Source organism: Taudactylus pleione, unplaced genomic scaffold, assembly GCF_031769625.1.
Source record: "Taudactylus pleione unplaced genomic scaffold, aTauple2 ptg001207l, whole genome shotgun sequence".
Lineage (NCBI taxonomy): Eukaryota > Metazoa > Chordata > Amphibia > Anura > Myobatrachidae > Taudactylus > Taudactylus pleione.
Genome location: NW_028285608.1, coordinates 82,276 through 109,314, shown reverse-complemented (window position 1 = coordinate 109,314; position 27,039 = coordinate 82,276). Strand labels below are relative to the sequence as shown.

The window sequence follows — 27,039 nt, the reverse complement described above, 5'->3', positions numbered from 1 at the left end:
GCCTGAACGCACACAACCTTTTAGCCCTAAATCTCATGCGATCAGACAAACATTTATTTTGCATTGAAAATTCTGCAGCTTTGCTTGTTCTATTACACAGCAAAATGCATTATTCATCCATTATTCACTCACAACATATTCCCCAGATATAGTCGGTAAACAACACCTTACTGGGCTTGTTTAGGAGTTGAAAGTTCAAAATACATCATGATAGATTATTTTTCAAATATAACCCCTATATTAAGGTTAATCGCTCACTGAATCCTTCAGAGGCGGCTCAAGGCATGGGCTGACAGGACCGTCACCTGGAGCGCCGTAGCCTGAAGAGTGCAGCCCTGCACCCCCAGCACAGCTAAACCTCTGGCCTGGGCCACGCTGGCCTCATCTTCTGGCTCAGACGTAGCCCGGTCTGCATGTTCACCACTTCCTGCCTGTCCTGCAGCACGCCTCTTCCTCTACATTAGGGGCTGCGGGCATGAGAACACTCCACAGCACAAGGAGGACATGGGGGCCAGAGCAGCTGCAGGAGGAGGTACCTGACTCAGGGCCCCTGGGAGTAAGAGGTGCCTTGGTTGTGTCGGCCTCTCTCTTTCCCGTCTTGCCACACCTCACCTGGAGCATTGTTAAGGAGGGGGCAGAGGTTAAATGACTAAACATTGTTAGTATTTGGATTGTGCACTTTCACTACCTGACTACCTCTGTTACATATTATCAAGGGAGGACTCCTACATGGTTTAGGGTGGTCTCTCTGTGGAGTTTCCTTGGCCCACGATGCCTATTCATGGGCTTCAACCCATTCAATGCCTGTGTGTGGTGGGAAATGTATCTTCCTAGCTGTGTGTGGCTATGTGAGGGCGGGAGATGTCCCTGCTTAGGTCAACTGTCCTAAAGATATATAGATGCATACCTCTCAACTGTCCCGCATTGGTGTGTGATGTTATTGGCGCAGTGAGTTTGTGAGGCTATGGGGGCAGTGTGTGTGCAAAGCTAAGAGGGCATGGGGTGTGTGAGGTTATGGGGCAGTGAATGTGTGAGGCTATGGGGGCAGTGAGTGTGTGAAGCTATGGGGGCAGTGTGTGTTCGAAGCTAAGAAGGCAAGGGGTGTGTGAGATTATGGGGCAGTGAGTGTATGAGGCTATGGGGCTTTGAATGTGTGAGGCTATGGGGCAGCGAATGTGTGAGGCTATGGGGCAATGAGTGTGTGAAGCTATGGGGCAGTGAGTGTGTGAGGCTATGGGAGCAGTGTGTGCGCGAAGCTAAGAAGGCAAGAGGTGTGTGAGGTTATGGGGCAGTGAGTGTATGAGGCTATGGGGCAGTGAATGTGTGAGGCTATGGGGGCAGTGAGTGTGTGAAGCTATGGATGTAGTGTGTGTTCGAAGCTAAGAAGGCAAGGGGTGTGTGAGATTATGGGGCAGTGAGTGTATGAGGCTATGGGGCTTTGAATGTGTGAGGCTATGGGGCAGCGAATGTGTGAGGCTATGGGGCAATGAGTGTGTGAGGCTATGGGGCAGCGAATGTGTGAGGCTATGGGGCAATGAGTGTGTGAAGCTATGGGGCAGTGAGTGTGTGAGGCTATGGGGGCAGTGTGTGTGCGAAGCTAAGAAGGCAAGAGGTGTGTGAGGTTATGGGGCAGTGAGTGTATGAGGCTATGGGGGCAGTGATTGTGTGAGGCTATGTGGCAGTGAGTGTGTGAAGCTATGGGTGCAGTGAGTGTGTGAGTCAATGAGGGCAGCTGTGTGTTTTAGGGGGTCAAGTAATTCTTGCCATGGGCTCCAATTGGTCTAGAATTAGCATTGGATACCCTCTCTAGCAAAGTTTATCTAGCACTTGACTTGCTGCAAACCCGTCATCTTTGGGTCTTAGGCTGTCACAGGACAGACTAGATGGCATCAGGTATAACTTCAATTTTATTACCATAAATTGACTTTTATTAAACCCACAGTTATTTTTCTCTTTACAGACAAAATGTTGATAAACACATTTGTAACAAAAAAACAAGCCTCTCTGCCTCTGCCACCCCTAATTACAGCCCTTATGTCTTATGCAAAATCTGGGCCTGTGCTCCAGGTATATATTCACAACAGCAGAGAGACATTCTAGTGTTAGGGCTTATTTGGCAATGGAAATTATGTGACAATAATGTGTACATGCAAAAAGAAGTGGTCTAGCACAGTGGCACAGTGATTAGCATTGCTGCCTGAAATCACTGGGGTCAAAAGTTCAATTCCAGCCAAAGCTCTATACGTATGGCGCTTATTGATTTCCTCCAGTTACTCACCAGTTTATCATCACCAGTTCAGAATAGTCATTTTTATTCAGTTTACATTTTAAGTGCATTTGTATATTACACAGAATCCCCAAATTATTAATTCAAAGATATTCTTTTATCAAAAATGAAATACATTTTTTTTTCTAAATGGGAATGAAAAGGAGAATGAAGAGAAGTGGGTGGGGGGGGACTTGATCATATGCTTTTACCCACAACCATAGACCTGTGATTAATTTGGGACTCTACAACTGTGCAGGAACAGCTATATCTATTGCCTGATGTCACTCATCTATTGCATGCCGGTATCAACTGAGGTATGTGACAAGAATCATACTTATACAATAGCAGTATGCGGGAGAGAGCCTCATTACAAAAGTTAAGTGAAATAAAAATGAACATGAATCTCACGTATGGAGGAAATTGTGTAATCTGCATTCTTACAATGTGACGTTATTTCATTCTGCCCACATTTTACTAATAGTTGGTTTTAAGATTTCTTCAGAGGCTTGTGTATCAAAATGCCAATTCTTCTGGTTATCCTGATGTATTAGCAGTGATATTGGAACATTTCAGGAAACAGATAACCAGGACATCTGAACACTGTGCATACACACACAACAATTTTTTGAACGATTATCGATAAACAATATCGATTATCGTTTATCGTTGAAAAAATAGTTCACTTTCTAAGTTAAAACGATGACCGATTTTTGCATATTCCCTTACTGAAAATCGTTGAGTTGGTCAGTCTGACTGAACTACAAACGTGAACGCTCATGAATGATAATCATTCATCGTTTTAACTCAGAAAGAGAACGATTTTTTCAACGATTGAACGATATCGTTATCGATAATCGTTCAAAAAATCTTTGTGTGTGTATGCAGCTATACTGCTGGTGTATACATTTTGGGGGGTTACTACTATAAATGCAAATTTGCTGGTTTTCCCCAACTCTATCTTATTTTGTATATCACAATTTGCAGACCGTGAAAGGGGTGATGCTTTGTTAGCAAGTGGACATAGTTGGTGCATTGTGGCGGGTTTGGGGTTAATTGGGGCAAGGTAATAAAAAATGTTGGGAGGCATGGATATAACAATTTAGATTTGGTTGACTAGCTGTACAATTTTACACATTTCGGTCTGTGTATTAGATTTCATATGAGGTCTTTTTTATTTTGTTGGTATTTTTTACAACACTGATTACATTTTTATAAACAATAATGTAAATATAAGCCATGTTATATAGCAGGGTGAAGTGGCATCATCCCGCCATGTGTGGCTTTCATTAGGGACAGTGTTGCAGAAAGCGCAGTATGGAACAGATTTTTCCAATTTATACATAGCTACCATCAGCGGATCCCTTGCCTGATATTATAGCAGGAATTCTAATAACCCAGTGGAATAAGTCCTGGAAAACATGCACAGATCCCCATTTACCTGCATGTCGGAGTTTGTGAAGCTGCAGGCAGACAAGTAGTTGGTATGCATGGCCACCGATTTCTTCTTTGCAGCCATGTTTTCATTCTTATCAAATGTCAGTGGGTACACAGAGCACTTATTGTCAAGACCCCTGCATGGGATAAACAGAGACAGACAGTAATACATCACATTAGATTTGTTTTAGACCCACATAGCTGTCATTTCAGGGCAGTTCTTGTCTTTGTCTGAGAAGTGGCAACATAATAGCTGAGAATGACTATACCAGACAATGCAATCAGTCCTATGTTTTGACTTTTATGTATAACATAGAAAAATACAATGTACAGTACTACTGAATGTGCAAGACTTACCCACAAGCAATGGCGCAACCAGATGGGGCATATGCACACGCCATCACCCAGGTGCAGGGCATGGTGACTGCATGTTCCTAGAATGTAGCAAAGACCAGATTAGCCAAGAGAAAGCCTGATGACTATTTCAAAATTGTTACCCCTTTGTTTAGCATAGGTTAAATAAAGCATGCACTACAATAACATACAAACAAAAAAGTTCTTATACCCCATCCCCTACTTTGCTACACTTAGGAGGAGTTGGGTACGGGATGCATGCGCTCAGGATCCCAGCACTGAGAATCCAGACGCCAGCATCCCGACTGGGTTAAAATACAGACACTGGCCAGTAAGTACCCTAACCCTACCCCTAAACCTAATGCCCCCCCCAGGGCCGGCTCCAGGGGCCGGAGCACCCTGTGCTGACCCTCTTCACTGCACCCTACCGAAAATGGGGGCATGGCCTAATTACCATAGGCCACACCCCCTATGTGACATTATTAGGAGGCGTGTCTGCCTCCAAATAACGTCAGGCTGGGGGGAGCCTCACTAGCTGGGCTTCCCCCAGCCCCTCTCCCGTCACTGAATGGATGTCGCACGCAGCATCCATTCAGAGTCTCCGGGGTCCGGCACCACCGCACAGCTGTGGCGGTGGGGTTCCCCAACCTCCCGATTTGACCACACACGGGCCACTTCAGCCCACGGGTGGAACAGCGGGACAGTACTACTGTCCCGCTGAAATCAGGATGTTTGGGAGAGGTGCATCCTCTATGGCTGGCGCCCCTGTGCACCCGCACAGGTCGAACACCCCTAGAGCCGGCCCTGCCCCCCCCCCCGCAGCTTAAATCTAACCCTTCCCCTGCAGCCAACCCTAAACCCCCCCTAGTGCCTAACCCTCCTGACCACCGGGATGGCAACTACATCCCCTTCGAGGTGGGGATACCAGATAGATAGCACATCTGTCTCTCCTTCGCCAGCCCTTTGCTCCTTGTTGGCATTTGTCACTGATTTATAGTCCCCATGTGGATTAGGGTGATGGCTTTGGCTATGATCAGCATGCTGGCTGGTCATTTAGCATGCTGCCTAGGTCATGACAACCAGTATGTAAATCACAGAGATGTGGAAGGTAGTTCCTTCTTTTTCTACAGGTTTTTCAATATCTATATTTTACAAAGAACTGACATGTCCTGTTTAGTACATAAAGCAGTAATTTAACATATTATTTAAAAATATGGTATCAGTGTTACAGAAGAGGTTGTCAGAAAAGACAGTGGCCACAAATATCTTTGGAGTTATGCATCCAGCCCCCAGCTAGACAGCCAGCTGGACCATTAGGGCAGGGGTTCCCAACCACGGTCCTCAAGGCACACTACAGTCAGTCCAGGTTTTAAGGATAGCCATACATGAGCAAAGGTATCTTAATTAGTACATCAGTTATTTTGAATTAAACAATTGTGTTCAAGCATGGATATCACTAAAATCTGAACTGTTAGTGTGCCTTGAGGACCGTGTTGGGAAACACTGCATTAGGGTATACAAAAGGGTAAAGGAATATACGCAGCATATTTATATCACTGTACCTTCCTATGATGTGAGTTACATGCACAACTAACAGATGGGTAATCAAGTAGAACGGAAGTTATGTGAATTATAACTGGATAATTTTTCTATTTATTTTGTTGCCACATGGTTTGAAATGTGCTTGAATATCTTATTCATAATGAAGTATTATGTGTTTGCAGTTCCTGTATATTTTTGTCATTAGATAATAATAATAATAATAATAATAATAATAATAATAATAATAATAAAAGAAAAAAGAAAACCTATAACAAGTAACAATTTTCTTCTATATCACAATAAGACAAAAACTACTTCCTTTATACGTCTGCTAACATCAGAGGTCTACATTTTGAAGAAGATAAATGGCATTCTTATCTTCTTATCTATTTCACCACTTATAATCAGCATTAGTATTTGTTTAATAAGGTACACAGACAGAATTTCTGGGACTCATTGCTGTTTTTGTTTGAGCGTTATACTACCATAGTGACACAAGCTGGTGATACTGCAATGTGGTATAATGGAGAACAATCCTTTATTTAATAAAATGTGTTCTCATTGCTAGCTGTGGTTTCAATTCGCAGGTGTTTGTGTATGAACTAGGTCTATGGGTGTGTATTGTTATAATATATGTGAGGTCTGTGCTTTTGCGGTATTACAGTATAGTCATCATAGGTACTGTCCTGTGATGTGGCTATTTCACAGCTATATTATGTAATAATCCCATGGTTTTTATTGGCTATGAATAACTTTGGATAAGGTTCTCACAGTCGTGGGATTAAGCTACAGTACCTGCTCTACCAACTGTGGGAGAGAGAAATTGTACCAGTGGGATGTGACGTAATGCTTGTTTACCATTAATATGATAGAATATATGATATTATTGTATCAGGGCATGACATTTTGTTTGTATTAGATGAATTGATGGCGTGACTATAGATGATGTATCCCTATATTAGGTACAATGATGATTTGCACCAAATAACCAACTATAAAGGGGAGTTTAGTATAATGTTTGTAGAAAAGGGTGCAGTGACACATGCTGTAACCTGTATTATCGAACTCTATGGTTAGGCTGTCACTGTCCACTATAACTCTAAGTAGAGGTAAAGCATAATGCTATAGCAGCTACTAAATACTGTAAATACTGTATGTATGCACAGGTGGTGCCGGTGTATGATACCTTGTTTGTTGTAAAAGCATCCCACACAATCACTTTGCCATCCTGCATAATAAAGACACAAACAGCAAGATATTAGCACAAATAATAAGGATGCAAATCCACAAATAATTTAGAGTTACCATAAGCCCTGCAGCGCAGCTGTACTGCTCTGACTGTAATAACAACATTCAGTATCAGGTGTATACTAGCTATGGGGTGATTGTCTGAATTTGAAGCCACAGGGCAGAGCCTCTATTGTTGGTGCACTGTAGTACATATTCCAGCTTTGAGGTGGCATAAAAACAGCTGGTAAAAAAGGCATAAATCCATTGCCCATTATGAAACGGTTTACTGGCAGGCCTGGATTTCCCACAAGGCAACCTAGGCGCTCGCCTAGTGCCCCGCGAGTCCCAAGGGGCCCATGGATGGGACCCTTTTGACTCGCAGGGCCCTAGACATGCCCCTTTTCCCCAAGAAATCTGGGCGGTCAAAATGCTCCCAGAGGAGCACTGTACGAGTACCATGTGACGTCATGATGTCACGAGGACCCTCTGTCTGCATTGTCACAGAGAGACTGTGCATAAGAGGGAGGAGGAGGGTCACTGGGTTCTCCGACCAGCCCCATCCAGCTCCAGCCCACCCCCAGCACAGCAGCCTCTGCCGCTGACTGCCAGGCTTGCAGCTTGCCACCAGCAGCACGCATCGGTGGCACCCAGCGAGGAGCAGAGGAACAGGCCAAGGCAGAGTCTGACTGAGTGAGACAGTGACCAAGGATCCAGATCTCAGGGAATCACAGCAGCCAGGCAGGTAGGGTACAGTACTGTGCTATTCTCAACTACTCTAATATAGATTGAATTATGTAGGATTATTTTTTATGGTAGATGGGGTCTGGGAAGTGGACAGGACTGCCTTATATTACAAGCATACAGTAATATACATTATGATGATCATGATATTATTAGTATTGTACATCAATCCAGGATAATGGTATTTTCAAGTTAGGTACTTGTAATGTACTATACTATAATGCAGTCCTGTCCACTCTCCACCTACCATTAAAAAAATAAATCCTATAATGTACTTTAAAAAAAAAGGGGGGGGGGTGTAATGATGATGACTCATGCCCATCATTGTACTAAGCTGAGCACAGTCACACACAATACTGGGCATGGCCACACCACAACCCCCATTGCAGATGCCACCTCGCAGCTACCTTCTAATCCTTAGCACTCCTCAGGCTTATGTGATGAATTTAATGGATAATGAGGAGTAAAACCTTATGGTATTAGGTTTCGTTTGGGTTATGGCATTAGGGATAAGGTATTAGGGTTGGTGTATCAGTTTGGGTTAGGTTATTAGGGTCAGATTAGGTGTTTGAGTTGGGGTATTAGGGATGGTGTAGGGTTTAGCGGTTAGGGTATTAGGGTTAGAGTTTATGGTTAGGGTCAGGTTTGAGCTTAGAGTTGAGTTAGGGTCAGGATTAGGGTAGGGATGCTTTGCATAAATCAGGAACGCAAATAAAGTGCTATGAATTGTTTGAGGGAGGGGGCCCCAAACTGGTATCTTGCCTCGGGCCCCATAAGGTCTAAATCCGGCTCTGCTTACAGGACACTCTCAGTTTGAAAAAACAAATGAAATGTAACAAACAATAATATTCTAATAACTTGTTGTATTATGCAATCTATATTTTTATACAGTTTTCTACATTTAAAAATGAGTGATATGACTTAAGTAGCAAGGGCAGATATGGACCTCCTCTAGTCACCTCGATAAGTGTAGGGCAGGAATAGGGCACATGTGGCACTCTGCTGTGGAACTATACAAAAAGCCAGATATGGACCTCCTCGATCCACCTCTGTAAGTGTAGGGCAGGAGTAGGGCACGGGTGTGGATTGAAAGATCTATAGTATTTAGATGGACAGTCAATAGGTCAACATCAAATGGTTGATAGGCAATAGGTCGACAGGGTCAAATTATCAACAGGTTCAAAAGGCTGACTGTAAAATTGTCGACATGGATTAAGGTCGAGAGGGTCAAATGGTCAACCTGGTCATAAGGTCGGCACACATATGTTAGACACAGAAAATGTCAACACATTTTGTTTGTTATTTTAACCCTAATCTTCACCCTAACCTTAACCCATCCCCTGGTGCCTAACCCTAGCCCTCCACCTAGTGTCTAACCATCCCCTTTCGCAGCCTACCCGTCCTCCAAGTGCCTAACCCTAACCCTCACTCTAACCCTAAAAATCATGAAAAACATTGTGTCAACCTTTTCTGTGTTGACCTTTTGACGTGTGGCACTCCAGCAGCTGTGGATATGGACCTCCTCTATCCACCTCTGTAAGTGTAGGGCAGGAGTAGCTTCTGTGGAACTATACATTTCAGCGTACCCTGCCACAGTTTTAGCATGCCCAAACAGCACAGTGGTGACAGGGCATGCTGATAAATGTAGTTCCACAGCAGCTGGAGAGCCACATGTTGCCTACCCTTAGTGCAGGCACTAAGTTACTAAGTTGTGTATACTTGTACAGGATTGTGCTACAAACAAAATGACTAATTAATCTATATGTTCTTTTCATGCTTTTGTTTTGCTCCTTTATCACGATTTTATGTTCGCATGTATTGCAATATTTTGTCTTCTGAAAATACTTTCAATAAAAACATTGTTTTTTAAAATAACTCAATGTGGTCTTTAGTTATGAGTTGCCCCTTACAGCAGTGTATACCTTTGTGCATGTGCCATCCAAATTAGAATACAGGGTATAACAATGTATCCTAAACTTGCAGCCTTTAAATGTTAGGATATTACTGGATTATAACTAACTATATTATCTAACCTACTAAAAGCCATAAAATATGTAGACAATATACTGTAAAACAAGAAGGTTGTTATTATTGCCCAGCATTTCTGACTATGGTACAGGAGAGGCTTATGTAATCAGTCTATAATAGCTTTTAAAATGCTAAATATTTTTCACTGTTGACTAACATTACCATTTGCCAAGCAACAAATAGTCAAACACTCACATGTTCGAATGCCTGTAAATCTACATATTTGTACATTTGGAATCCATGAATTATGTCATTATTAAACAGTGTGAGATATAGGAGAAAAAAACAGTTTTGAGTCCACTGTTCTCAGTCACTCCCTTGTTACACAAGACTGAAGCTTAGTTACCTGCGATGAGCTCACAATTCTCCTCTTGTCTTTACACCAGTCCATGCAGAGTACTTTATTACCATGTCCCTTCAGTGTCCTCCTTGTTTTCATGACAAACTGACCAAGAGAGTCCACGCGTTCTGCCACCTGGTGCACTACAGAGGAAAAATGCAGTGTAAAGTCTTGTAAGTAGTGTTGTGATGTCAAGAAAGTCTCTTAGTCAACTGTACACCTATTTCTACAGAACTCCACATGGATATGCACAGTGAAATATGGGGCTACCAAATTGTGCACAAAACAATGATTGTACCGGGAAGGATCCTGGACTAATATGTGCTGCAATTTATGTGTAATGATGTGCAAAATTGCTGAAAATAGGATTTTGTTCTTTAGACAAGATATTGAGTTGATAAATGTAACTGGTTTTACATGTACCTGAAGAGTTTCCAAGCCATGAAAAATAAGCAGAATCTCACACTACCACAGAGGTGGTGAAAAGCAGCACCAAAATGTTAATGAAATTGCTTGCACCATAGAGATGCAAGCATGTAGCAAGGCATGACAGCCCTACATTTGCATACAAAAACAAACATTTAAGAAAGCAAATGATTTTTCTGTCAACTACAGTAAATGCACAGTCATTTGTCAGGCATGATATAAAATATGAATGATGGTGAAACAAACAGCGCATTGTAATTGAAAAGTTGAAATCAATGAGAAAGGTGAGCCATATGTAATAGTATGACCATACCGAGTACTGTTGACTTCCCTGGAAGAGACACTGTTTAGTCTCACCTTCCAAAGTGCAAATATTGCACACATCAGATGGACAATGCCACACTCAATGATTCCAGCACACTCATTAATCACAGTGTCTCTCAACAGGCCTCTGACCTGTTCCCTAGGCAGTGAGAGACTGACTACAGAGACTGACACACCCTTTATCAGCCTCTCACATGTGGTCTGGCAACCAAGGCTGCTAATCAGCTTCTGTCTACCAGACAGAAGCTAAAAACCTTGGGGTATATATACAGACACTAACAACAGCCAAAGTTACTTAGAACAAACCAATGTATTGTTAATGTCACACATCGATACCAGTAGCGATTTTTATCTATTCAAAGCACGTACACAATGAAAAAGGAGAGATGGTATGCAATTGAGATACATTCTCCAAGGTAAATCTCATTGTATATATGAACACCATCCCATAAAACATGCACCGGTATATAATGCAGAGCTCTTTGGGTTATGTAACTCATCTGGCCGTGGGCCCAGTTTCAACAGTCTGGTGTCATACTAATTTGATGTCTAGAATAGGCTTAGGCAAACCTGAGGTTCCAAAACAGCAAGTGGACCTGAATCTAAGCTAGAAAAACACAGTAAAATGTGATGCATTTATCAGATTTAGCAGAATGACTTAATTATATGAATTGCGTAGCTCAGTTGACAGGGTTTAAGTTAAAACATTTCAAAAACAATGAAGTAATCATGAAAGGGAAGTATAGCCATAAGGTATTAAGTCATAATTTCCTGGAAGTGGGAATTAATTGTACAAGATGTGATAATGTATGTCATGTGTTTACTGTATGCGCTGACAGGGTAATATCTGTCAGTGCTGACTGGTTTCAGGATTTGCGCAACAGAGAAATAAACAAGCATAATAATGTAATGTTATGTCTATCTATGTACTGTGATGTACCAAAATACACTAACAGTTCTGCATACCACCTGAGATGACACACATATATTCTTTTAATAACAAGATTATACATGCTGAATAGGAAAAGCTTCCATTTGTAACATATGAACATATACCTGATGGTCTGATAATAAATATACAGTCAGGTCCATAAATATTGGGACATTGACAGAATTTTCCGATTTTGACCTCTATTCACCACCACAATGGTTTTGAAATGAAACAAACAAGATGTGCTTTAACTGCAGACTTTCAGATTTAAATTGAGGGTAATTACATCCAAATCGGGTGAACGGTGTAGGAATTACAACAGTTTCAATATGTGCCTCCCACTTTTTAAGGGGTCAAAAGTAATGGGACTATCAACTCAAAAGCTATTTCATGGACAGGTGTGGGCTATTCCCTCGTTATTTCATTATCAATTAAGAAGGTAAAAGGTCTGGAGTTGATTCTAGGTGTGACTTTTGCATTTGGAATCAGTTGCTGCCAACTCTCAATATGAGATCCAAAGAGCTATCACTATCTGTGAAGCAAGCCATCATTAGGCTGAAAAATCAAAACAAACCCATCAGAGAGATAGCAAAAACATTAGGTGTGGCCAAATCAACTGTTTGGAACATTCCTAAAAAGAAAGAATGCACCGGAGAGCTCAGCAACACCAAAAGACCCGGAAGACCACGGAAAACAACTGTGGTGGATGACAAAAGAATTATTTCCCTGGTGAAGAAAAACCCCTTCACAACAGTTGGCCAAATCAAGAACACTCTCCAGGAGGTAGATGTATATGTGTCAAAGTCAACAATCAAGAGAAGACTTCACAAGAGTGAATATAGAGGGTTCACCACAAGATGCAAACCATTGGTGAGCCACAAAAACAGGAAGAACAGATTAGAGTTTGCCAAACAACATCTAAAAAAGCCATTACAGTTCTGGAACAACATCCTATGGACAGATGAGACAAAGATCAACTTGTACCAGAGTGATGGGAAGAGAAGAGTATGGAGAAGGAAAGGAACTGTTCATGATCCAAAACATAGCACCTCATCATAGAAGCATGGTGGCGGTAGTGTCATGGCGTGGGCATGTATGGCTGCCAATGGAACTGGTTCCCTTGTATTTATTGATGATGTGACTGCTGACAAAAGCAGCAGAATGAATTCTGAAGTGTTTCGGGCAATATTATATGCTCATATTCAGTCAAATGCTTCAGAACTCATTGGACGGCGCTTCACAGTGCAGATGGACAATGACCCGAAGCATACTGCAAAAGTAACCAAAGAGTTTTTTAAGGCTAAAAAATGGAATGTTATGCAATAGCCAAGTCAATCCCCTGACCTGAATCTGATTGAGCATGCATTTCACTTGATGAAGACAAAACTTAAGGGAAAATGCCCCAAGAACAAGCAGGAACTGAAGACATTTGCAGTAGAGGCCTGGCAGAGCATCACCAGGGATGAAACCCAGCGTCTGGTGATGTCTATGCGTTCCAGACTTCAGGCTGTAATTGCCTGCAAAGGATTTGCAACAAAGTATTAAAAAAGTGAAAGTTAGATTTAGGATTGTTTAGTTTGTCCCATTACTTTTGGTCCCTTAAAAAGTGGGAGGCACATATAGAAACCGTTGTAATTCCTACACCGTTCACCTGATTTGGATGTAATTACCCTCAAATTAAATCTGAAAGTCTGCAGTTAAATCACATCTTGTGTGTTTCATTTCAAAGCCATTGTGGTGGTGAATAGAGGCCAAAATATGAAAATTCTATCAATGTCCCAATATTTATGGACCTGACTGTATGTATTTAATTACATGGCTTTACATGGGTTATCCTTCCATGTTGGATTGTGGTGTACAAAGCATACCAACAGTTTTGCAGACTTCTAGGTCAATAAACAGTAAATTGATGAAATATGCATTCTATTATGTGAACATATTAACAAATAAAAAGAGAAATAATAAGTACAATAAAGATAATGCTAATAATAATAATAAAGGGTAATACACAAGATGAATATACTATACAATGTTTTATTTGAGTCATCATGCACAAAGTGCTATGCATATAATTATCTCAAAAACAGGGATCAGGGAGATTTGAAAGTAAATGAAGGACAACTGTCCATTGCATAGGTTCTACCATATTTTCTCTTTGTAATATTTAAGTGTCAGTCATTCTAGAATTACCTTATTCAAACCCAGGTTTTATAACAGCTTGAACCTTCCTTTATTATGTAATTATTGTATGTATGTTAGTATTAGTTGGCTTACAATACCTGGAATTAATCCACCCATTGTATAGAGACTGCACGATCCTCTATTACATAATTATATGCTATTATTATACTACAATACAGAGAGTGTTTTTATTACTGTTTTTATTTTAACCCTGCCCAAATATTTCCTTTTTCAAAATGTAATATCTGTAAGGGAAGTGTTTGTGCTTAATGTCACTACTGACACATCAATCCATTCCCAAAGCAATTCAACAGAATGATGAAAACTGCAACTGCTTTTAGCCTTCATACTGCAGAAGTTATGTAAACCTCAAAAGCAAAAAGTACAAACCAAAGTATAAATATGAAACATATTTTAAAATTCCCCTGCAGCTTTAAATGAGAATGCCACAATATTATTACTGCTATTTCTATATTACCTATTTGTTTATTGGACATCTCACCTAACTTATTTCTACAGAGTTTGAGAAGACAGCAGTCTGAGCTATCATATCCATTCTATTTACTAAACAGAACTTGGCAGAGTGATAACTAAATAATTACTTTGCTGTAACAATGCTGCAGCTCTTTGCAAAACATTTAAACCCTTGTGCTGCAGAAAAGATGATGTGTTTAATGATGAGTTTAATGGTTCTGTTGGGTGTGGGGAACCTTTTTTCTGCAGAGGGCCATTTTGATATATATAACATTATTTGCGGGCCCGGTGCAGGTCACGCTCCCTCCATGTGATGTCACAGGGGGTGGGGCTGCAATCGCCGGTGATTACAGCAATGCCTGGAGCATCCTGAGGATGCTCCGGGGAACTGTAAGGGCAGTGGTGTGACTATCTGGAGCGTACTAAGGACACTGCCGGCGGCACTGCTGCATAGATTCTAGCCATTCTAGGCACCCTGCTAGCCAGATGAGGCTAGCAGAGAAAAGCTCAGAGGGTCAGACCAAATGACTCCGCGGGCCTTATACGGCCCCTGGGCCTGAGGTTCCCCATCCCTGTGTTAGATGGTAGTTTAAATAGAAGTCAGGGTTTAAGTTATAATAGCAATGGTGTCTATAATGTTCAAATCGCTGAGACATTAAGGAAAATGGGGAACACTCGTCCCGTTACTTGGCGGTGATTTTGCACTGAAGACCCCCACACAAGCAAAGTCTTTTAAGTAGAGGCTTCATTTCAATAGGTTAGATTGGAGCCATTTGGACTCTGGGGAGCTATTTGAATTTATGGGAAAAAGTATCAAGCGTCTTAACCACTAAATGACGATTTTCCCCCCAAAACCTGTCAGAAATTGTCATGGTTTTTTTATTTAATACAGTTTAGAAAGTATTTTTCAAAAGGGGTATCTTGCACCTTCCTCAACTCCATAGGCCCCAATTGTAAACTTACCTCCCATCCCCCATTGGCAATAGACCATCCAGTGGTCATAGATCCTATTAACAGACTCTCCCCACACCCCCTTAGTAGTGAAAGAAACACTGGTTTATAAACCAAACCCCTCCCCCCCATGTAAAATGCCCATGTTTTTTAATATATAATAACAATAATAATAATAGTAATAATAATAATTTGTTCATTTAAGAAAGGGCAAGGTGCTGAGTATTTTTTATTTATTTATGGGAACTTAATATATTGATCTACAAACTTGTAATCTCCAGAACCTGGTAATTCCTCTCTGACACAGTGGAACTATCAGGATTAAACTGTGTATCATTGCAGTGCTACCATCACACTTCTACAGATACATATTTTACAGAACATCTCATGCTTAGGAATCATTACAGTAATTGTCCCCAAACCATATTTTGACCTTACTTACTGGACATATGCAATTGTTAAAGGTTAACTAAACCTGCAAAGATACTATTAGTTCATATATGTTTCCTAATGTTCCAAAAATGTCTACTTGGGAAACTTTTTAATTGAAAACAGAAAGCACAAATGAAGCTGACCTAGTTATTTGACCTGCTTTACGTTTATACTACACTGCTTCAGCTCTAGATAAAGATAAGGCATTAGTGAGCGTTTTGGACAATGTGCCGGCTCCCTGCACTGCTGAGAGATACATTACATATAGCTACTGTATATATCCCAATATAAAACTCTGCTTTACGTGCAACTCCAACAGTCATCTTAGATTACTTGTCTATTTATTTTACATTCCTAGGACTTCTGTAGTCTGCGGTATCATAAGGAGTCCCCATCCTCAGAGTTGTAATCTCCAAAATTATACATTGATTTATTTCACATAAAAGGAGTGTCAGGGTTTAGCCCACACAGCCAAGTTTGTCAAATGCATGAAAAGGTGCATCACTGCTGTTATTGAACTGACATAATACAGGGTAGAAATACAGGAGTGCACTTTAGGCATTGATGTATCTATAGTCGGTGCAGGGTGTGCGGTGGGGTCCCACACAACACACCCTGCACCAATATAATTATACTCACCTCTCAGGGGTCCCGCGTCAGAGCTGCATTAGTAGCAGAAATGTTCCTGGTGATTTGTGCATGTGCAGTAGAGAAGGCACCGGTAACATGATGTAGGCGCCATTTTCCCAGAGACCTGCACATGTGCAATTAATTCTGGCACAATGCTAGGGCCAACTGCTCCGCAGATAGGAGGGGGCTTACATGTCGCCTGTACATGGGCCCATTCCTCTCTTAAGCCGCCCCTGACTTTAGACAAACTAAATAAATACTAGAGCAATTTTCTTTATTGTAAGATAAAATAGTGTTTGCCATTATCCAGTGTATGTGAAAGATGTTATGTAGCAGTTGATATAAATAAATACATGGCAAGGGCGCACTCATGCTTATTTTGCATATTACATTAAATACTTAGCAATAGTTATTGTCCTGTATTTGATATATCACCTTGCTACCTAAAAACTTTCACAAACCTATGGATACTGGAAAACCCTTCACTGCTCTCTAGATTGCAAGCTCTTGAGAAAAGATTTCCCTTTTCCTAATGTTTCAGAACGCTATGTATTATATTCCCATTTAAATGATGTGCTTCAGTGGATGAACTTTAGCATAAGTCAGTGTCCATAGGAACATGCAGAAGTTTATGACAACATGCAATGAGTGATATCACATGCTTTCATGTGACCTTGTTTATACACTAGAAACGTACCAGAAGTTACCCCGCTAATGTCATGCTTTATTATTTATCAGGTGTTTAAAATAGCTGCAAAACAGTACACATTGAGGTTTCAGCACTTACTATTGCTATAATCAGTGTATTCTGACATTATTATATCATTACCTGTCGCATTTACAGTAGATGATGTTACCAATGCAATAACCCCAACTGTTATCCAATTTTCCTGTGTCTGCCATCTCATGACCACAGCCACTTGCCCTCTGCTCAGTGAGAGGCGTGGATGGGAGATCCCAATCTCTCAGTACGTGTATTGAGAGCGAGACGAGGAAATGGGGTTAAAAGCAGTAGGGTAGAAATAGGCTACAAATGTGCTTTCCTGTAAAAGCACAAATGAAAGGTGTGAAAGGTAACCTATTGAAAATACAGGATGACTGATGATTAGCACCAAACAAAATGCTGCGCGTCCACACAACCAAACAAGAAAAGCCCCAGTAGATATGCCCTCTCCACCCCCCTGTGCCTTATTTTACGCCATGTCTGCCTGTAAAAGAGGGATGTGCTGAAGGTCAGGAGGCCAGTATACTTTGTACTATCTTGGGTCTAGCCACCATTTGGGCTACTACCCCTAGTCATAAATATGCATTGTGTACCATGTAGTGCACCATTGTATAGAGATCACTAGAATGCTCTCTGTATTGTATAGAAATCATTAGAATAGTCTATGTATATTATAGAGATTGCTATAATGATCTCTGTATTGCATATTATATATATATATATACACACACACACATATATATATATATATATATATATATATATATATATACACACACATATATATATATATATACATATACAGTCAGGTCCATAAATATTGGGATATTGACAGAATTTTCAGATTTTGGCCTCTATTCACCACCACAATAGTTTTGAAATGAAACAAACAAGATGTGCTTTAACTGCGGACTTTCAGATTTCATTTGAGGGTAATTACATCCAAATCGGGTGAATGGTGTAGGAATTACAACGGTTTCTATATGTGCCTCCCACTTTTTAAGGGGCCAAAAGTAATGGGACTATCAACTCAAAAGCTATTTCGTGGACAGATGTGGGCTATTCCCTCGTTATTTCATTATCAATTAAGCAGGTAAAAGGTCTGCAGTTGATTCTAGGTGTGACATTTGCATTTGGAATCAGTTGCTGTCAACTCTCAATATGAGATCCAAAGAGCTGTCACTATCAGTGAAGCAAGCCATCATTAGGCTGAAAAATGAAAACAACCCCATCAGAGAGATTGCAAAAACATTAGGTGTGGCCAAATCAACTGTTTGGAACATTCTTAAAAAAAAAGAACACACCGGAGAGCTCAGCAACACCAAAAGACCCGGAAGACCACGGAAAAAACAACTGTGGTGGATGACAAAAGAATTATTTCCCTGGTAAAGAAAAACCCCTTCACAACAGTTGGCCAAATCAAGAACACTCTCCAGGAGGTAGATGTATATGTGTCAAAGTCAACAATCAAGAGAAGACTTCACAAGAGTGAATATAGAGGGTACACCACAAGATGCAAACCATTGGTGAGCCACAAAAACAGGAAGACCAGATTAGAGTTTGCCAAACAACAAACTTGTACCAGAGTGATGGGAAGAGAAGAGAAGGAAAGGAACTGCTCATGATCCAAAACATACCACCTCATCAGTGAAGCATGGTGGTGGTAGTGTCATGGCGTGGGCATGTATGGCTGCCAATGGAACTGGTTCCCTTGTATTTATTGATGATGTGACTGCTGACAAAAGCAGCAGAATGAATTCTGAAGTGTTTTGGGCAATATTATATGCTCATATTCAGTCAAATGCTTCAGAACTCATTGGACAGCGCTTCACAGTGCAGATGGACAATGACCCGAAGCATACTGCAAAAGCAACCAAATAGCTTTTTAAGACTTAAAAGTGGAATGTTATGCAATGGCCAAGTCAATCCCCTGACCTGAATCCGATTGAGCATGCATTTCACTTGATGAAGACAAAACTGAAGGGAAAATGCCCCAAGAACAAGCAGGAACTGAAGACATTTGCAGTAGAGGCCTGGCAGAGCATCACCAGGGATGAAACCCATCGTCTGGTGATGCGTTCCAGACTTCAGGCTGTAATTGCCTGCAAAGGATTTGCAACAAAGTATTAAAAAGTGAAAGTTAGATTTAGGATTGTTTAGTTTGTCCCATTAGGCACATATAGAAACCGTTGTAATTCCTACACCGTTCACCTGATTTGGATGTAATTACCCTCAAATTAAATCTGAAAGTCTGCAGTTAAAGCACATCTTGTTTGTTTCATTTCAAAGCCATTGTGGTGGTGAATAGAGGACAAAATATGAAAATTCTGTCAATGTCCCAATATTTATGGACCTGACTGTATATATACATCCCATCATTAGAATAGTCTGCATTGAATACTAGCCCATACTTACCCATTTTCTCACGGAATGTCTGAGAGACTCCAGAATCTCCCGCAAACACCTCCTGCCCCCCACTTCCTGAGTGAAGTGGGAAGTTCAGGCATCTTGTTGTAGAGATCCATGCTGAATTGCATTATCATGCCCCCCATCTTACAAAGCCAGAATCACATTTTATATAGTAGTGGTCAGAATAATGTGATTGCGGCATCAAGCCCTACCGCACCCCTCCCATCTGCTCCCCAAGGAAGCAGACCAAATGTAGGCAAGGATGTACTAGTTCCATTGGGATCTGCTGTATTTTATTATAGCTCTTTAACATAACAATTTCTATATTTCTTTGGACAACCCACGCCCACACACTTTTTACCAAATACATTTTCTATTGTAACGTGTCTCTGGTCAGTGGAAGAAGGAGGTTAGTAAAGTTTATTGAATAGATGGTAGTTTAGCAGCAGCTTTAACCATAGCCCTGATTACTAACGTCTATCCATGAAGATAAGCCAGTGTATAAAGTTGCTAATAATGTGCCAGTCATGCCCCTGCTCCCCGCCCCCACCACCGCCACCCATATGCACAGCGTGACCAGATAATATTGTGGTGCTATTTAAGCTTACATGCAGGACCTTGTCAGATTGACAGAACCAACAAATGGGGTTAAACATTCTAATATGTGGGAGATACAAATGGAAGGGTAGGTACATCATTTTATATGAGGAAAAGAAGGATCTTACATATAGGCTATGACAAGTGTTATTTAGGGGATAACAGATGGGATAGGGATGGTGACATTATTAGCATAAACCTTAGCCATTATTCCTTCCTGACCTAACCAACAATGACATACAACCCTCACCGTATGCTATCGCATTACCCTAAATGTTAGGCATCAGAAACCAATGTGGACTTAAATATTATAATTTATTATTAGCCTACCATCTGCCAGATAAGCCTGCAAAGACATATTTCTTCTAAATAGCCTCAATGACTACACTGAAACCTGAATTATTATTATTACATATACACTCTCTAATAAACCCCATAGTGTGGATCTTTTATTAAGGGGTTGTGCTCCTTCTCCCATTTCTAAAGGGGATATCAGTGACCTCCTGACTGGTCCCTTAAGCTGGGCACACACTAAACGATGCAATGGATGAACACATGGACGATGGGCTGACATATCGGGCGGCTGGTACACATTGGACGATCCGGTGCCAGACCGCCAGATATATCAGCACCAGCCGCATCCCGGTGCATGGAGTCGTCAGTCACATTGTCTGATTGAGCTGCATGTAGGGACGACCTGACAATGCGGCTGACGACCAAACGGGAGCGCCCATGGCCCAACATCGCAGGTACACATTAGCCGATTTTGACGATATATTTGCTCGATCTGTTGGATCGGGCAAAATATTGTCTGATGTGTACCCACCAAGTCTTCTCCTATTCATTAGACCTATGCTTTTGTGCACAAAATTGCCTCATGCTGATATGCTCCCTGTTTTGTCCCATTTTTCCTTCTGAACTCCCCCTCTATACTATGCAGCATGCCAGGACTGTAGGGAGGGTGGTTCGGCAGTGCCTCCGCACAGTGCGGAATCCTCCAGCGGCACCGGCCACACAATTCCCGGCGCCGGAGGTCTGCAGGAAGAGACCTCAGGAAGTGGTGCGCGGTGCACGAAGAATCGGTGCAAGATCCCACCCTCCCTCCACCCCCTGGAAGGAAAGGTAAGCGCTCAGGGGGAGGAGGGGGGCGGAGAGGGAGCGAGAGGGGTGGCAGTGCTGCACAGGGCGCAATGCCGTCCAGATACGGCGCTGCAGCTTGCTACTGATTGTTCATCATATAGGGCCTTATTGAGAGCTGGAAACAGTTGCATTTGCAATTGCTATTTCGGACGGAGCAGACTTGTGAAAATATGCTAATTACTCTGCGCTGTCTTGTGTACAGATGCTCACTGCCGGCGTCTCAGATACGCCGCTTACGTACACAAGGCGCATCAGAAACATTGGTTGCACCATCGAACTTCTGAGCAACCCTGTGGTGTCTCAGAATGTCCATCTCATGTAAGACACCGGTGCCAGTCCAACTGATAACACGTTTGCAGTGGCTGACTAAGACACGCACAGAAAATGGTGGCAACACATCTGAGTTTTTGTAGCCACCACCATTACCTTATCTCAGTCACTACCCATCATTCACTTTGCATATTAATCCTTGGTGTGTCTGCCATCACTAATCAATCCTCGTGTGTGTGCAGTGTGGCTGAGACACATGCTCAGTGGCAAAAAAAATCGCTCCACTGCGCCCAACTTCGACACTGTGTCCATAGCTTGTAGATGTCTGGTTCTATTATGTAACTCAATGTTATTTTGTTATTGTGTAATTAGAAGTGATCTGCTCTATCCCCATTGTACTGCTCTGCGGACCCTTTGCTAGGTCTTATAACTAAATGATAATAACAAAAAACATTTTGGGAGAATTTGTGCTGTACCTTAAAATAAAGTTGGCATTTTATAAACAATACATAGCAATAATAATACATTTTCTATTATGTTATTAGGGTCTTTTCACCTGCCAGCTGAGGGATGGTATATGATCATTGCTACAGTAGTTCTGGGGATGCGTGTGTGACATGATTTAAGTAGCATTTCACATCTGCCGATCTCCCGGTGCCTACGTTCCAGCGTCCAAATAGTAGTGGTCTACATTATGATTGTCAGCAAGCAAACTACATACCCCAGCGGGGAAGGGGAATACAATGTATATATTATTATCAAGCAAAATAATTCCAACCATTTATACTAGTGACTGTTTTGGTTATACCTATACACAAGTCAGTCTGTCTTGCATGACACATTATACTGAATGATAACAGACTTCTGACATATAAAGGTTGTGGCTATCAGTGCTGGCTCCTGACATAGAAGTAGATATATAAATATTGGATACAATAGTGATACTGTAACAATACTTGCAGATACAAGGTTAATAAACCTATGTTTGCAGTAGCAGAGTCCTCGGTCACCCGAGCTCTGCCACCTCCCAGCTGTGTCACTGCCCAGATGTCAGGGACAGTCTCTAACATACTTACATTCAACATCATGCAGTTTGGCTCTCTCCTCCTCCAGCTTCCCCTTCAGACTCTCTGCTTCATTTTTCAGGGAGGCCAGGGTTTCATTCTCCTGCAATCCCTCGGTTGCCATCTTGGGATAAATAAGAGAGAGAGAAGGTTGGAGGAGAGGAGGGAGGTGGAAGGAAGCAGCCTATGATGATGGGGATGGCTCTGCACTATCAGGGATGCTGTAGCAGCAGCAGCAGCTTAGCAGAAGTCAAGTCATTTTTTTTTTTTTTTTTTAAACAAGAACAGCTTTATTTGGTTAGATACAATAGAGCCTGGTGTTCCTGCACAACAGAGGCAGTATAACAATAATTGCAATTAACCATTACTCATATATGAGTGATTCTATGATGTTGAATATTTAATTCATGCTAACATATTTATAAAAATGACAGCACTGTATGTACTCATTAGGCTATACCTCAGTGTACATCATCAGCTAATGACCCTATAGTTATACACATCTATTGTGGCCCTAAAGCATAATTACAGTGAAACACACTTTGCAATCATTTTATTGACTTTTTTATTATTATTAACGTATAAAAATATTATTTTATAATATTTTAAAGACGGATCTTATTGGTAATGTTTGGACAACAATTGTACCTGAGTTTGTAGATTCACAGGTGATGAAAAGCCTAAACAGGTAACCACACCCTATACATATTGCTATCAGCACAGTAACTGGCAGATTCTGATTATTTATAGTTGATTATGTAACAGGAAAGATTCCATGACACTTTGGGGTGTTTTTACTAAGCAGTGTTAGGAGACAGAGTGAAAAGTGATAAGAAAGTGATAAGGTGCCAGCCAATCAGCTCCCAAATGCCATTTTTCAAACACAGCCTGTGAGTTGACAGTTGGGAGCTGATTGGCTGGCACCTTATCACTTTTCACTCTGTCTCCTAACACTGCTTAGTAAATAGACCCCCAAATCACTACAGCTGGCTGCCAGCCCCACACACAGTGTCTTACAGTAAAACACAGCCAAACAATGATAACTGCATACCTGATCTGTGGCTGGCCTGCAAATTGCACTGATAAGGAGGGGTAAAAACAAGAATATGTATGAGGGTCACCACTGGTGGGGGCAGCAGACTTACACTGGTACTGTATATGTGGCTGCAAGTGTTCAATAATGATAAAGACTATTAGCAAACCTAACATGCACAGAAATTACACAGGATCTGTTGCCATTTAGAAATGGGCATGTTACTGGGTCGAACGTATCCACAGATATGTGTATACTGTGCATGCACCAAAGAAAGAAATTGGCAACTGCATCTGCGCAGGTTCAGCCATATACTTACAGACAGAGGGCCTGATTCAGACCCCTCGCAATCGCTATGCGCTCGCAAGCGGATTGATGTTGGGGCATTGCGCACGCGCGATGTGTGCAATGCGCGTGCGCAAGCCCCGGAGCGAGTGAGAAATTCACTCACTCCGGGGCTCGCTACAAACGGGACGGGTGTCAATGTTGATCGACAGCTCGCCCCGTTTTGTAGGCGGGGAGGGGGATGACTGGCCAAACGGAGGCGTTCCCGAAGGAATGCCTACCGTTTGAGGGCGGCCCTACTGACATCACTAGTGATGTCAGTAGTTGAGCTTCCTGCTCTATTAGAGCAGGAAGCTCATTGGGGCTTGCGGGAACAAGACCCTACCACAAGGGTCTCGTCGCAAGCCTGATGGTCGTAATGGTCGCGACCATTGCGACCATCACCTGGCCGCTCGCAAAAGCGGCCGCCCTGATTCAGACCGAGCGGCTCTGAATCAGGCCCAGAGATCGCTAATGTAATCGGATTGATGCGTCCATTGACGGTCCGCACTTTCTGCTTAATGGTTGTTTCTCTGCGGTTGCTGGGTGGTGCCCTCTTCTGTCTCATGGGAGTGTCGTGGGTATATAAGCTGACTTCCTTGCTCAGTCGCTGCATGTATATGGAAATGGGAAGTCTGTCTCAGACAGATCTTTTGTACCCAGCATGAGACTGGTGTGTTAACCCTGATACTAATTATGACGGCTGTGGACGTAAGAACAGCCCCTGGCCTCTGCCAGGGGCTGGGTCTTAGGATGCAGCTGCACTGACCCCGGCAGACTGGAACTCAGATGACTGAGGTTTGAATGATCCAATGCTGCGACTTCGAGCGCAGCAGCAAATCACAAAAGCTGGCAGTGGGCATCTTTTTAACACAGACACCTACTGCGTCTAAAACATACATATTATCACACAGCAGCTGTGTCCAAACATGCAATTGTTGTGCAAACTGCGGCCATCTCTGAATCATTCCCTATGTAAAGGAGGCCTCTGTAGTTTTATTTCACTTTGATGTATAACATCACGTATACCCCTTTCATATCGCAAATGCCGGGTCGCACCTGGGATTTGTACACGCGTCCATCCCAAGTGTGACACTGCGGCCCAGTCTGTCAATAATGCCAGGTCGATGACATCACCGCCATCACTGCAGAGCCGGCTCTTCCTATGCAGAGATGACCCGGGTTACCCGTTCACACTGCACCGCGGGCCGAGTTAAACTCGTGTTCAACCCTGCCTGTTACACGAGTTGAAATGCAGGGTTGCTCGACCCGCGTTATTTCAACAAGGCCCTTTCACACTGCACAGTAACCCGGGTTGCTGCATGTTCATGTGCAATAACCCGGGTTACTTGATGGCAGTGTGAAAGGGGTATTACACCTTAAAAACAATATAATGTATCAACATTTTTTTTTTGCTTTAGTTTTAGAGGCTGGTTGTAGAAAGCTGATGCTCTTTCATTAGCAACATCTTAACAAAAAATTTTAAACTAAGGGCCTGATATATAGGGGGACGCTAATGCATGCATGGCTGCAAGTGGCGGTAATATACAAAAGCTAGTTTCAGTGCTCCTGGACAGTGCAACTCTGCCAGCGGTTGTAAACACTCCAACATTGGCGCACTATTAACACTTACGACAGCCTTTGACTGGCGCAGTGTCATCTGAAAATCTCAAAATCTGACCTAGTTACTGTCTAATAGTGTTGTCTTATGATTTTAACATGTTACTATACCAATTCCACGCATAGTGAACAGACAGTCATTGGCCCAGCCTTGCTGTATATGGTCCGTAATGGTTTTTCTCTGCTGCATTTGGAACAAGGGCCAAATAGGACAACTAGGAAGGTTTGATCACACATTCTTCTGACTTCAGCTGGAAGAGAAATTGACAGACAGAATTATTTCCCACGGTCCCACCTCCTCCCTTCTATTTCCATACCAGCTAATGACAATAGGATATAAGGAGCTCTGGGCAGAATAAGCTGCTTGCCCATAATCCCTGTTGACTTGTTGATACAATGCTTTAATATCTTGTGTAAAAAAGTGAATAGGAAATCAGTTTATTTTATTTTAATAAAGAAATGCGATTCTATTATATTTTGTTAGGATCCTATACTACATTGGATACTTTGTTTGTTTTTATTTAATAACTTGCAATTGTCATTGTTGCTACTGCTGTCCATGAAAAAAATTTAGTCTGTGACTTAAATGTTGCCAGACACTGCAGCAAACACCAGACAGGTCATAACTATGTAAGCCCTTCAGTTTCAGTACATTTTAGTGCTCATTTAATTATAATTGTACCCATCATTTTTAGGGAATGTAGTTATGAGACCGGCTGCTGCGATGTCGCTGGTCTAAATCCCGACGGGGGAAGCCCGCCAAGGGATTTAAGATAGGCATTGAAATACCGACAAATATCTTAATTCCGACGCCTGAACACAGAAGGATGCCTGCCCGAATGAGGTAAGTACGGGGCGCCCTTACTGTTAGCCACGGGGTGGGGAGGGGGGAGGGTTAGGTTTAGGCAGCGTAGCAGGGTTAGCTTTTGGTGGGGAGGTTAGGGTTAAGCACCTCTAAAGGGGGGGGTTAGGCACAACTGGCGGGGGGTTTAGTGTTAGAAACGAACGGGGGAGACTTAGTGCATAAACCTAATGGGGAGGGTTAGGCTATAAGAAGGGAGGGTTAAGGGGAGAAGGGGGGAGGGCATGTATACTTACCAACCATCGGGATATCGCTGTTGGTATTTTGACAGGAGGCATCCCGACAGCTGGCCTAAAGCTGGTCACACATCTAAAGATTATCTGTCCAACCAGCCAACTAGTTGATTGGTTGGAATGAAAATCTGGTAACGTATGGGAGTAACAGATGATCAGCAATTTGCTCCTAAATGCCAGAAAACAGATGGAAATGGTCGTCAGACAAGTTTGTTAACTGTTTGATCTAAACAATTTGTTCAAACAACAGTTTTTATCCATTTTCCAGGAATTTGGGAGCAAAATGCTGATTGTCATCTGCTTTCATACTTTACCAGATTTTCATTCCAACCAATCAACTAATTGGCTGGTTGGACAGATAATCTTTAGATATGTGGCCAGCTTTACATACCTATTCCCATTTTTAGAAACTGTATTATATATTAATTGTAATAGTATGTGAAATGACAAATCCAGAGTGATCCTCAAATATTCAG

At 42.0% G+C, this 27,039-nt stretch overlaps 1 protein-coding gene across 1 annotated transcript in view; it reads right to left on the bottom strand.

Moving 5' to 3' along the window:
- GNB5 (G protein subunit beta 5) overlaps positions 1-25,719 on the bottom strand; it is a 38,423-nt gene extending 12,704 nt beyond the window's left edge. The window contains exons 1-6 of the mRNA XM_088462356.1: positions 25,580-25,719; positions 22,504-22,615; positions 9,945-10,081; positions 6,786-6,827; positions 4,061-4,137; positions 3,708-3,840 (exon numbers count right to left, since the gene is read on the bottom strand). Of these exons, the coding sequence (XP_088318482.1) occupies positions 3,708-3,840; positions 4,061-4,137; positions 6,786-6,827; positions 9,945-10,081; positions 22,504-22,615; positions 25,580-25,705 (627 nt within the window). The 5' untranslated portion in view covers positions 25,706-25,719. The remainder of the gene's footprint in view (positions 1-3,707; positions 3,841-4,060; positions 4,138-6,785; positions 6,828-9,944; positions 10,082-22,503; positions 22,616-25,579) is intronic.
- Between the last annotated feature and the right edge of the window lie 1,320 nt (positions 25,720-27,039).